General features: G+C 48.5%; 1 protein-coding gene across 3 annotated transcripts; it reads right to left on the reverse strand.

Moving 5' to 3' along the window:
* Positions 1-2161: 2161 nt before the first annotated feature.
* Rabl2b (RAB, member of RAS oncogene family like 2B) lies at positions 2162-11272 on the reverse strand. 3 transcript variants are annotated; one of them, XM_052161378.1, is made up of 9 exons: positions 11195-11272; positions 9887-10040; positions 7809-7838; positions 6541-6620; positions 5848-5927; positions 3921-4032; positions 3553-3647; positions 3217-3300; positions 2162-3065 (listed from the first exon to the last, which is right to left on the reverse strand). In XM_052161378.1, the coding sequence occupies exons 2-9, from the start codon at positions 9991-9993 to the stop codon at positions 2985-2987; spliced, it is 669 nt and encodes a 222-aa protein (XP_052017338.1). In that variant the 5' UTR covers positions 9994-10040; positions 11195-11272; the 3' UTR covers positions 2162-2984. The 3 variants fall into 3 exon arrangements, with proteins under 3 accessions (XP_052017338.1, XP_052017337.1, XP_052017339.1); XM_052161377.1 differs by having other exon boundaries at positions 3553-3650; XM_052161379.1 differs by lacking the exon at positions 9887-10040 and having other exon boundaries at positions 3553-3650; positions 11195-11270.
* Positions 11273-12334: the final 1062 nt, after the last annotated feature.

Here is a 12334-nt window from a genome sequence, read left to right on the forward strand (position 1 = left end):
ATCTCTCAGTGATCTGCTCACCTCTGACTCCTGAGCGCCGCCACCCCCCGCTCCATGGTACTCTCAATGGATAAAAGTTGCAAACAGGTCAACTATCAGTGAATGAATAAACAAATTGTTGAATATATACCCGAGGGAACACAGTCCAGCTATGAAAGAAACAATGTACATGATGCATGGGTGATTCAGTCTCCCTCTGACTGTCTTCTCTCTCTCTCTCTCTCTCTCTCTCTCTCTCTCTCTCTCTCTCTCTCTCTCTCTCTCTCTCTCTCTCTCAGAGACAGGGTCTCTCTTCATAGTCCTGACTGTCTTGGGACTCACTATGTAGCCCAGGCTGGCCTTTGCCTGGGTGCTGGGATTAAAGGCATGTGCCACTGTGCTCTACTCTGGATGAATCTTGAAAGTGGAAGAAAGTTAGACAAAAAAAATTCACATTATATGAATTTGCTTATATGAAATATTCAGAATTAATAAATCCACACAGAGAGAACACAGACACCACCAGTACGGACTTCACTTTGGAGGGATGGGACCACATAGAATTGGCGGGTGTACCACATTGTGGCTCTATGAACTGCACCGGAAGCTTAGTCATGTGCATTTCACCTCAGACATTGCATCCCTATTTAGTCTATTTGAGAAAGTCTCCACAAAAATCGATTAAATTATAAAGTGTAGTAATGGACCCCCTAAAACTTATAAAAGACGTGGTTTAATGACAGCTGTTGTGCAGTAGTTATCTATAAGCCCTCTGACCCCAATACCAGTGCTGATGGAGAAATGCAGTTTTCCCTTTCCTCAGAGAAGTGTCTGAGCTCAAGTAGGAGCTGCTTTGCCCTAGAGGATAGACTATCTCCTGTGCCTCATGTGTGCACTTGCTGACAGTCCTTTGGTCTTCAGGCAGGACCAAATCTGCTACAGTTTGTCCTTCCACATGTGTGTGTGTGTGTGTGTGTGTGTGTGTGTGTGTGTTGGAGGTGGTAGTAAAGTTGGCCTCTAGCTGAGATAACTTCTTTGGTTTCTCACCTCATTGTTCCCCTCACATTGGCTGATAAAGCAGCTGCAGTAGACCATCTAAAAAGTGTCTTCTCAGGCTCTGCTCAAGGAAACCTAATACAGAACAGATGTGGCAAAGCCAATAATGATGCAGTTTTGAGTACATGAAATCTATCTCAACAAAGGTATTTGCATAAAGAGAAATACCTACTGGCAGGAGTGTAGTTCTGAGGTAGGTCACTTACTCAGCTAGCTCATGAGGTCCTGGGTCCAGTGCTCAAAATTGCAGTATATACATGCGCGCGCGCGCGCGCGCACACACACACACACACGCGCTCCCAGACTGTTAATCATTTACAGTAACTATTGCTTTTCTCTTTAGAAAGAGTCTCACTTCGTAGCTATGGATAGCCTGGAACTCACTCTGTAGACCAGGCTGGCCTTGAATTCACCCACCTACCTCTGCCCCCTCCAACTGCTAGGACTTAACGGTATGCACCACTATGCTTAGTAAGAAGTTTTTATTTTTCTTCTAAAAATCTTACCTCATCTGAGTAATGCATCCCTGATCAGAAATCAAAGTTGAACCTCTGAGCATCACCTACTTAAAGGTGAAACACACTTGTTCCTGAGATCTCAAATCTATAGTTAAAAAAAAAAACAAACAAACCCTACAAACAGTTCTACTGAAATGTCTCTATAGGCAACCAAAGGCTAATTTGGACTACGGCATGGTAGCAGATCAAGGCAGTCTTCCTCCATCTTGTGGCCGATGGTTTTGTCTACTTCAGAGTACAAAGCACAGATACTCAGTGTGCTGGTCTGAATGAGAATGGCTCCCATTAGTTCAAGTTTCCGTGCTTGAGCTGGCATAACTGTTGCGGAAGGATCAGGAGGTGCGGCTCTGCTGGAGGTGGGTCACTGAGGCTCCGAAGACCTTGCCATTCACCACGCCCACTGGTTCTCTCAGCTTTGGCAAATGTGAACCCCCAACTTCTGCCCCAGCTCCATGCCTTCCTGTCTGCCTACTGCCACGCTCCCCTCCTGGGATGATGGTCCTGGACTCACCCTCTAAACTGAGTCCGATTAAATGCTTTCTTCTAGAAAGTAAGTAGCCTTGGCCACAGCATTTTGTTATGGCAATAGAAAGGTAATTAAGACAGTGTTTATGAAACTTTATCTTTATTGTAAAAAAAGGAAATAATATAAACAAAATAATGATAATGCAAATGATGCTCAGGACAATCATAAAAATAATCTAGCAAGCTGCAGAAAAGAAGGGGGCTCTTCTCTGCTGTTTGCTGCCACCCACAGAAGACGCAGTGTTTAACTCACCCTAGAGAGGTGGAAGAAAGCTTTCTACCCTGAGATGGAGGCCTTAAAAGAAGTTTTTGTTCACGTGGTGGGGAACGGGAAGGTGTGTATGAGCAGATATGGGTAGACTTGTCTTCACTGCACTGTAACAGAGTCCTGCTCCAGTGCTCTCAACACACCTGGAAGAGCTCCTGAAACAGTCGGTGCTGAAAACAAATCTGGAATTAATAGTTGTCGGTCAAACATATTGTTGAGAAAGTTGGCTGGGAGACAGGGACAGAGGTATCCCAGATGGGTTCTGTAGGGACACATAGTCCTCAAGGGTTAGCATCATTCTCTCTGCAGAAGTGAAGGGACAGTCCCTGAGGTCAGTTTGGGAAGAAAGACAACAAACACCTAAATGTCTGCTAAGAAGACATGAGCGTGTTCACTGTTTCTGCATTGTCAGGCTGCTGGGGTGGGGGAGGGGGAATGTGAAAGACACGGATCCCTCATCCTGATGCAGGAAGCTGGTGGGTATCACACCCGTCTAGTTTGTGTTGACCTCATCATGTACCACAGAACAGTGGGTTTGCAGGAAGTTGAGCAGGGTAGCCTAGAGAGGTTCTCCAGAGATGTAGGGTGTTCCAAATAGCTCCCCAACCCCAGCTCTGCCATGTGTAGATGTCCTCTGGTTAAGAAGGAGATGGGCTCTTAGTCATGTCACCCTGCTCTTGGCCTGGTGTATCCTCTTCTTTCTGCTCCAACTTGAAGTTCTGTGAACAAGGTCATAGGTGAAGCCTGACCCTGCATTTATCCAATTACAGTTCTGAGGCAGTTAGGGTTGCAAAGGCAGGCAAAACCCCATGTGTAAGATCTGAAGAAATCGTTGATTTTTTCTATCATACCTGAAACAGCCTGACTTACCTCAAGCTCCTGTAAAACCTCATCCATGAAGTCCTGGGAACTTTCTTTGTAAGCCACAGCTAATCGAATAGCATCATTGAAGAGCTGAAGATGAGGCAGAAATGGTGAAAGTGTAGCTGTGGATAGGACCCTGGACCCCGCAGTCTCACCCCTCACTGGCCCCTTCCTCACCTTGGTCCCACAGGTGACTGTGTCACCAAGTGCGGTCCTCCCAACCTCTCTCCTCTGCTGCACTCAGCCACACCCTATCCTCGCCTCCTCCTTCCCTACTCTCCTCCCTGTGACTCCAGGACTCCTAAGCCAGGAGTCAGCAGACTGCCTCTGGGCTGTCATTACCTTCACAACATTGGTACCATCAGCAGCCGAGACAAAGTACAGGGGTAGGGAGAACTTCTTGGCAAAACTGAAATTCTTTTGAGTCATCTGTATGTCTGCTGCAGAGAGAAGCAGGACATTGGCTTGTTCACCCAGGCAAAGGGAAGAGTTTGGAGGCAGGATCATTGCGGAAGGGACTGTCAGGGACTGCCCTCGAAATGGGTAATAGGGGTCTGTGTCTTGGCAGGACAGGGTCTTGCTGCTGGACTCCCTATTAGAAAGAGAGTATCTTGGGAAGGAAAAACAAAGTCTGCCCATTTTTTGAAAGAAGGAAAGGTGTGGTGCTCAGTCCCCAGGATACTGTCACCCAGGGGCAGGGAGGGCCCCACCATCAATTTTATTGGCCACCAGGATGCACGGGATCTCCGGCCTGAACTCCCGAAGTTCTGCATACCAGGTACCCAGGTTCTTATAGGTGATTTTCCTCTGGACGTCAAATACCTACAGAGGGTAGAAGACAGTTTAGATGCGTCAAAGTACTTTATCAGTTCCGCACAACACACACCCAAACAGGTGTATACGAACTCAGACCAGCACCTTCGGAACAGAGTCAGAGAGAAACTAATGGGCATGCATCACAAGCGGAAGTCAGTCCCAGACAGAAAAGAGGTCAAGTTCAAATACAAATGCCAGAGCAGGACTGAAACAAAAATGGCCACTCCCTACCTGCTGTGTGTGTGTGTGTGTGTGTGTGTGTGTGTGTGTGTGTGTGGTGTGTGTGTGTGTGTAGACTTCTGGTTACACTGCTTCATTTGCCTTATTTCACACTCTTTTATTTGGTACCCTTGGTTATTGGAATTAAGACTTTTTAAGTTCTCAAGGGCTTTTTGAGCTTAAAGAACTGTGGAGGAACAGGTGACAAGTCCCTTCCCTGACCCCTTCACTGCTCTCATCCGCCAGCTGGCAAGCCCCTCCAGGCGGCCTTTATGTGCACACAGCACTATCTGACTACCGCTATGTGCTACCAGTACTCAGAGTCCTGTGCATGCACACAGGAAAATGTAACGATAACACATCAGAGGAGGCTGCACAGACAGTGGCATGTCTCATCCGTAAGGAGTGGCACAAAAGGGATACACAGAGGCTGGTCCATCTGCTCACCATTCCCCACTTGTGCTCCCCTTAACTCTCTGCAGTGTAGACTCATTCAATGGAGACGGTACCCACCCATAATGAGAGCAATGGTGTGCATATTGGAGGAGGTAGGGCTAGGAGGGGTAGGTGCTGTCAAATGCTATAATGCGCCAGGGCAAACATATTTTGTAGGCAGACTCACAACAATGGTGTCAACTTGTGTTTCCTTCCTTTGTGATTAGGGCCAGAATGACTTACAGAGCTGTCACAACAATACAATATCTACCTGGGTCTGTTTATAGACTCAGTCTTGAGGTCTAGCTGCCGTTCTGTGAGCTATCCACATCGGCTCTTACTGACAAAGTGTCCTCACTTGGTGACAGTCCCTAGGTTCCTAATTCAAAGAATGAGCCTACGGGGACTGGTGTTCAGTTCAGGGTAGAACACGTACACCTATGCACAAATATCAGTCCTGTTTATTCCCTAGTACCAAACCCAATCAAAACCAAACTGAAGCAAACCTCAAATCAGCCTACTGACTCATGTGTCACAGATGCCTGGTAGTCATGAAAATGTTCTATCTGTGGATTAAAAGAAAAACATATTCCTTCTCAGCATGTAAGAGTGGTGGCCTAGAAAATGAGTGCGGGAGCTCAGAGGCAGGAACTCCCAGGAGACAGATTTTTAGTCTTGCTAGAGCCCTATGCACAAGTGACTTTTGGGGACTTTTGTGCAGCCTATTACCCGAAGCCATTATTGCGTGGACTCATGGTAACTATCCTAGAGAGCACAGTGAGAGCCTGTGAGGGAGGTGAGGGCTGGTCTGAGAGGGAACGATCTTTCAGAAGCTGTGGGTAATAGCCGAGGTGCCCTTGAAGTTTCCCTGCGGGTGTGCTTCCTTAGTAACCGGTGGTGGCCCTGTCTCAGCCATGTTTCCTTTGAACAACAGCGCATGGCTAGGGGAGCCCAGCGTCTGCGTTTTTGTTTATCTGTCCGTCTGAGGGCAGCTCCTCTGGCTTATGCTTGTTCAGAAGCTATGGGGTGAACAGCTGGGTGGTCTTGAACACATCTCCTACACATCTATATTTAGCAGTGGGCTGAGGACCATTGATCCCTTGTCTCCTTACCCCTCAGGCCAGAGTGCCCAGTGCCATTTTTTTTAAACTCCCGCTGGTTTCATACCATGATGCAGGCGTGAGCCTTGTGGTAGTAGGAGGCATGCATGCTCTGGAAACGCTCCTGGCCTGCTGTATCCCAGAAGTCTGCAACAAAAACACAACTCTGTCTGCCCAGTGGGGTTGAGGGGCAGGAAGACCCCCTATCTGTGTCAAGCATTTCCATGCAGGTCTCTATGCAGAAACATGAGCGTATCGTGAGGTGTGTGTATGCAGTGGTATGTGGAGGAAGACAGAACCAGAAGGTAGGACAGTGCAGATAGGGAATCCCATGAGGCAGAGCATAGGTGCCCCTTGTCCTCAAATTGAAGATGGGACCCTTCAAGATCTAAATTTCCACAGATGGTGGGCAGTCAGGATATATGGCCTGGTGACCCCAAGGGAAGGTCATGTCCTACATTTGAGAAGTGGTTAGGCCTCAGATGTATCTATTTATATTAGCCAAATGTTAACCCCTGCAATGAGAAATTCACTCCCTGTCAAAGGCCTGTGTTCCTTTCCCTCTGGCAGAACAGTCTTCCAGGGTCTGCCTTCCTAAAGCTCGCCCTGCACGCTAGCCCTGGCCTGGGTGCTGTGAGACTGCGTGCCCATGAGCACCTCCTTTTCGGCTCCCCAACTTCCAGTTTTACTTCCCCACTCTCTCCCATGAACCTCCCACCCTGCCCCCACTCAGTGAGGCCCGAGGGCCCGTGCTGCTCACCCACGAGGATGGTCTTGCCGTCCACTGTGGCCGTGTGCTTGTACAGAGTCAGAGCATATGTGGACAGCTGCTGGGGCTGGCTGGAGGCAGGCTAAGGAGCAAAGGTGGCTACGGAGAGGCAAGAGGATGGGGTAGGGGATGGGTCCTCTCCTTAGTTTTTCTTAAATTTTTGAGGCAGGTCTCACTATGTAGTCTTGGCTGGCCTGGCATTGACTATGTAGATCACGCTGGCCTCAAACTCACAGAGCTCTGCCTGGGATTAAAGGTGTGTGCCATCATGTCTGGCCCTTTTTTGTTGAGATAGGTTTTCCAGTGTAGCCTCAACTGTGGATATCCTGACTTTGTCCTCTTTGTTAAGAAGTTAAGTTTCAAGTTGAATGAATTCTACAGACAGAGGCAGCTTCAGGCACAAGGTCTAAGGAGGGGGCTGGGAGAATGTCCTGGATACGCGAGTGTGAGGTCACAAGAAGCAGGATTTTACAGAGAAGTGGTGTCACGATGCTCTAAAGTGTAACTGTGGGTGCTTTAAGACTTTCACAGACAGAGTTCTAATAGGCTAGAGCATCACAACTGCCCCATGGTAAAAACCTGGCAACTGACAAAGCATCACAAATGGAAGCTCGTGTGTGTGTGTGTGTGTGTGTGTGTGTGTGTGTGTGAGAAACACTAACAAAACACCTGGGGAGCAGCATCTTGGGCTGGAATATGCTGGACAGCAGCCTAATGAGGCACGCTGTAGCAACACAGTGGGCTTGGCAATGTGGCACCAGTGTCCGGGGCTAAGGTCCAGACAGCTCTGCAGTTCTCAAATGTAGCCCTCAGGGGTCTGCTTGGGGAACTTTAAAAGAAGCTCTAAGTTGCAGCCCCTTATTCCAAATCTGCACGACACAACAGCTCACAGGATGAAGGAAAAGCCGATACCCCATGATTTATAAAGCATATTCTGACTGAAAACATCTTAGGCTCTGAGGAAAGAGGTTAAATAATTCACCCAAGGTCAGAACCAGTAATGAGGAGGCAAAATTTGTACCCAGGCATTTGATGCAGACTAAAGTGCTGTCTGCTGTTCTCCTGCCTTCCTGGTAGAAATCACATGTGAGTAATGTCTGACAGCAGCAGCCTGGACTGTATGACATGGTTTGGGTCAACCCATGGGGAGCCAGTGTGGCGGAAAGCCACGGTCTTCCCTGGGCTGCTGGACTGGAGGTTACGCTGCTGAGAGTGGGAAAGGCCACAGGGACAAAGGACACTGCAGTCTTCAAGGATACAATCCATCCATGAGAAATCTCTCCATGAGTCTGTAAGGGAAATGTGTGCGGTCACAGGTCACATACCATCCATCTCCAGCTTCTTGTCCCTACTTTGTCACCCCCAGGCTAACAATTTGGAAGCCACCTGAGGCTTCCTGTCTCTTTCAATCTCTGTCACAGTTTCTGGCCAAGCCTGTACATGGGAACCACCGTTACCAAGTCCACAGAGCTAAACTACTGGCGTCATCCCAGCGGTCAGTGTGCCTGGGGCTCTCCAGTCCATCACATCCACCTCACATATGCTACACATAGAATCACCCCTGCCAGTGCATGGGGAAACTGAGGCCTGGAAGACTGTATTCTTCATCCAATATTCATTTTTCTCATGGCTATGCTGCTCCTTAGGGCTCTGCTCAGATGTCATCTGAGCAGGATGGTGACTCTGTGACAGGTATGAAGTCCCACCCCGCCTGTACTCCTTCTTCCCTCTCTGTCCTGGACAGAGTTCAACACGAACATTAAATTACTGTAGTGACGCTATCAATCAGAACAAAGTGCATGGTGCAGCAGTTTGTGAATCTTTAGTCTATGCTATGTCCCCATGTCCACGGCAGGGCGCTGGCCGCCAGCTGGAATTTGGACTCATGAGTGTGAGCAGCTAATAAACTTAATTTAGTACATATTTTGCAGCCACGGGGCAGCTTTGAAACCTTTTCTTGCTATTATAATCACTACCAACCAGTCTATACAGCAAATCTACACACACACACACACACACAAAACAACACAACAAACCCCAAAGGACATTAAAATCATATGTATAAAATAGCACACATACATTTTAAATAAGAGAGAAACCAGATTATAACACTCCTATGGTGGATAATGTCAAACGTCAACACAATGAGGGTTAGACTCACTGGGGAGAGGGGCCTCTGGGCATCGACTGGAAACTGGAGAGAACTCGTCAGCCCCACTGAAACTCAACAAGGTCTCCTCACCCACCAACCTTCCTCCAGACACAGATTCTATCGTGGTCTCTAACATTCTGCTTAGGATATGAAAAGGGTGGCAACTTTTCTATGTCCTTAAATGTCCTGGAGGCCAGAACTGTGTTAGTCTTTGGATGTTCTGTTAGCTACTTAGATTTTTTAAAAAACTGCATTAGGCAGGCTAGTGCTGACTTAGGCTTTCTCTGGGCTTCTCGCTAGTGCACGCTTCCCCAAAGGCCTATCAATTATTAAGCCAACAACTGGTCTCCCTTGCCTGACACTTCTGCTCTCTGTGTGGACAAAGGGCTGCTATTTACTGGGTAGTCTTCCCAATCCTTACTTTTATTGCGTGGGATATTGTTGAGGTTAGAGCGTCTGTAAAATACGTCAGCTGAGCTTCAATGTAGGGTGGAGAAACGGGAGTCAGTTCAGGAAGCTGGCCCCAAGCTAGCAAGGCTCCTGGGGACTACTCATCGCTCTCTCAGTCTGATGCAGAGTGTGAGTGATCTGAGGACTTGAGGGATGGGACACTAAAGAGGACATTCACATAGGAGCAACTCTCCCCTCATCCTTTGAAAGCAGAAATGAGAGTGCATCCTCAGCGCCCCACCCTGAATGGGCGAGACGCTGAAAGGAGTGCAGATCTCCAGGTGGAGAGTTCTCTACCTGCACAGGCGGAATAATCCAGTCGTTCACATGATTACTGCTCAACCTCGGGGAGTCCCTCCAAGGAAGCATCTTTCCTGCCTTTATTCTTACCTGTCCTGTTCCTCTCCATCCCACTGCCTCAACCTCACACAGGTAGTAATAGCCCACTTGCTACCCCTCTACTATACCAGTAATTTCCAGGGTGATCCACTCAACAGCTCCTGTAAGGACTCAGAAGGCTCCCTGATTTCTATCTCTTTGACTCTCTCCCATTTCCTCCCGAACACAGTTGCGGCCATGATTCTGATGTTTGTCCATGCAGCACACCCGGGCTCCAGTCTCGGCTCCCTCTCACCAGCTCAGACACCACATACGCTCTCTCCATCTCTGGAGGACCTTTCTCATCTACCCAGAGCCATTCTGGGATTGTGTCTCTTCCCTGATTCTCTGACGTACTTGGACTTGCCCACTGCGCTGTCCCCCAGGCAGATGATCTTCACGTTCTCATGAGCATCATACTTCTCTTGGTCCAACTCACAGTGCTTGTTTCTGTCCCCTGCCATCAGCTCTTGTCCGCAGACAAGTGCCAGTCTTAGGGTCTTGTCACCGTCTGGAAAAGCGGGCAAGAGTCCACTGTTAGAGGTGAGGACTCTTCTCAACTAAATCTACTTTCTTTTTTCTGAACAGCTGATGAGAGAGAGAGAGAGAGAGAGAGAGAGAGAGAGAGAGAGAGAGAGAGAGAGAGAGAGAGAGAGAGAGAGAGAGAGAGAGAACGAACCCAAGGACACACATCCTGATGACTTGGTCACCACAAGCTGAGCCCGAAGGCTCTATCTCTGTCTCTGGAATCTCCTGTCACTTCCCACTGCAGATGTGTTTGGATCACACCTCTCTTTCCACCATACTAGATTTACAAGTTCAACATACACATTTTCTTACTTGTAAAACACAAACTACAAACAACAACAAAGAGTACCCAAGTCACACGGGAAATCTGATATTTGGTAAAAACAAGTCGACATTAACCACACAGTCTACGATGCCTGACCCATATTCATGACCACCTTCCCCTTCTCTGCCCCCTGTTGCCATCAGCATCTGCCTCACAGTCCCTTTGCCTTGGTAAGTCCTTAAAACTTTTTTTTTGTGGGTCTTCTTTTTAAACTTCGAGTACAGCGGTTTTCAGCCTTCCCAATAGGAGACTAGGGCATATTGGAATGCTACACGCTAAACATAAACAGTACGTTAGTTCTGTGCACACTTCTCGCTCGTATTTCCACAAGTGTAAGACATGACTACTACCCAGTGTCTACACTGGTGCATAACATCATCTCTAGCCTGATCCACTCGCCGCACACCCAAACACATCTCGGCAAACACTGCTTCGAATGTACAATAATCCAGATTCTTCGCCAGCAGGGCGCACTGCAAAGACACTACAGCCTATACAGGGAGTGGTCCGTTCGAAAGTCAAACCCCGATTATCGACTCACAATGAAACCCCTCAGTGACTGTCAATGTCTTTACGCTTACGGGGTCAGGCTCTCTCGTGTGACAAACGTTTTCGGGAGCCCACTAGGCCTAACCATCTTTCCGGGAGTAAAGGACTCGAGATCTGAGGTTGGGTCGCGGCCTTCCCTCCGCCCCACCTCTCGGTCGGGTTCCCCAGGCACTTTCGGCTTCGTGAAGACTTAGAGGGACCCGGGACACCGCAGGTGCGCTCGCCCGCCACAGTCCCTGGACCGCAAACGCAAGCCGGCTTACCCGCTTACAGGCGACCGTAGTCCGGTGGCGGCTCGGCCGCGTCTCTGCCGCTGCTACGCGACCGCACCAGGACCCCGAGCTGGGCTGTCCGGCAATGGCCCGAAGGACCCCAGTGAGGCGCGGGCTGGCTAGCGAAGTGCCTGTCTGTCTGGCACTTTCCAGGATGCACATCTGTTCCACTGACCAGGGGATGACGTAATGGTGCATTGGGCTACCGGCCTGGGGTGGGAGTGGGAACCGCAGGCTGGAGAGGCATCTGACCAGCAATAGGTTGCTGCAGTATATGATGCTTTGATAGGATAAACCTAAGCAACTTTCTCGACTTCTTTTCTCTATTAATTTATTTATTCACTTTCCATACCGGTCGCTGCCCCTCCCACCCGACTCCCAATCACACAGTTCCTTCCCCCATCTCCTCCTTTTTTCTGGGAGGGTGGAGCACCCCGCCCTCACTCCCCGACCTTGGGTAGTCCCCAACCCTGGCACACCAAGTCTCTTCAGGGCTGGGTGAATCCTTTCCCATTGAGGCCAGATAAGGCAGCCTAGCCAGAGGAATGGATTCCACAGACAAGCATCAGCTTTAGGGATAGCCCCCCCTTCCCACCTCCAGTTATGCTTCTAAAATTAGAAGAATATCAAAGAATTGTTATACAATAAAAATTACAATAAAATTCTATATGGTTTATCATGGGTAAATGTTTGAGTTATTTACCTATATTATATACCTATATGTCTGGGCTCACCTAAAATTTCTGGGGTGAAAGGGGCCATGAGCAGAAAGAATTTAAGAAGCTTTGGCCTAGACGACCTCATGTGAGCAGAAATTAGGAGAAGACCCCCATCCTGCCCCAGAGCAGTTATGGGTTTACCTGGCAGATATTTGTGAAAGTAGTCCTTACAGTATGTACTCCCTCATTACTACTACTGAGTCCTCCTAGAGTAACTGACAGGGGTGTAAGATTGCTGTCAGGTCCCAGAGAAGGTTGGAGGACTGGACCAGATGCGACAGGGCAGAGCACACAGCATACATGGACATCTGGGCCAGAAAGCCTTCGTAATAAACAGCTTGAGAGAAAGAGGGAGATAGTTTCAACTGAGTCAGAAGAAACACCTGACCACCCAGTGGCTCCATTTTTATCC

Source organism: Apodemus sylvaticus, chromosome 17 (assembly GCF_947179515.1).
Source record: "Apodemus sylvaticus chromosome 17, mApoSyl1.1, whole genome shotgun sequence".
NCBI lineage: Eukaryota > Metazoa > Chordata > Mammalia > Rodentia > Muridae > Apodemus > Apodemus sylvaticus.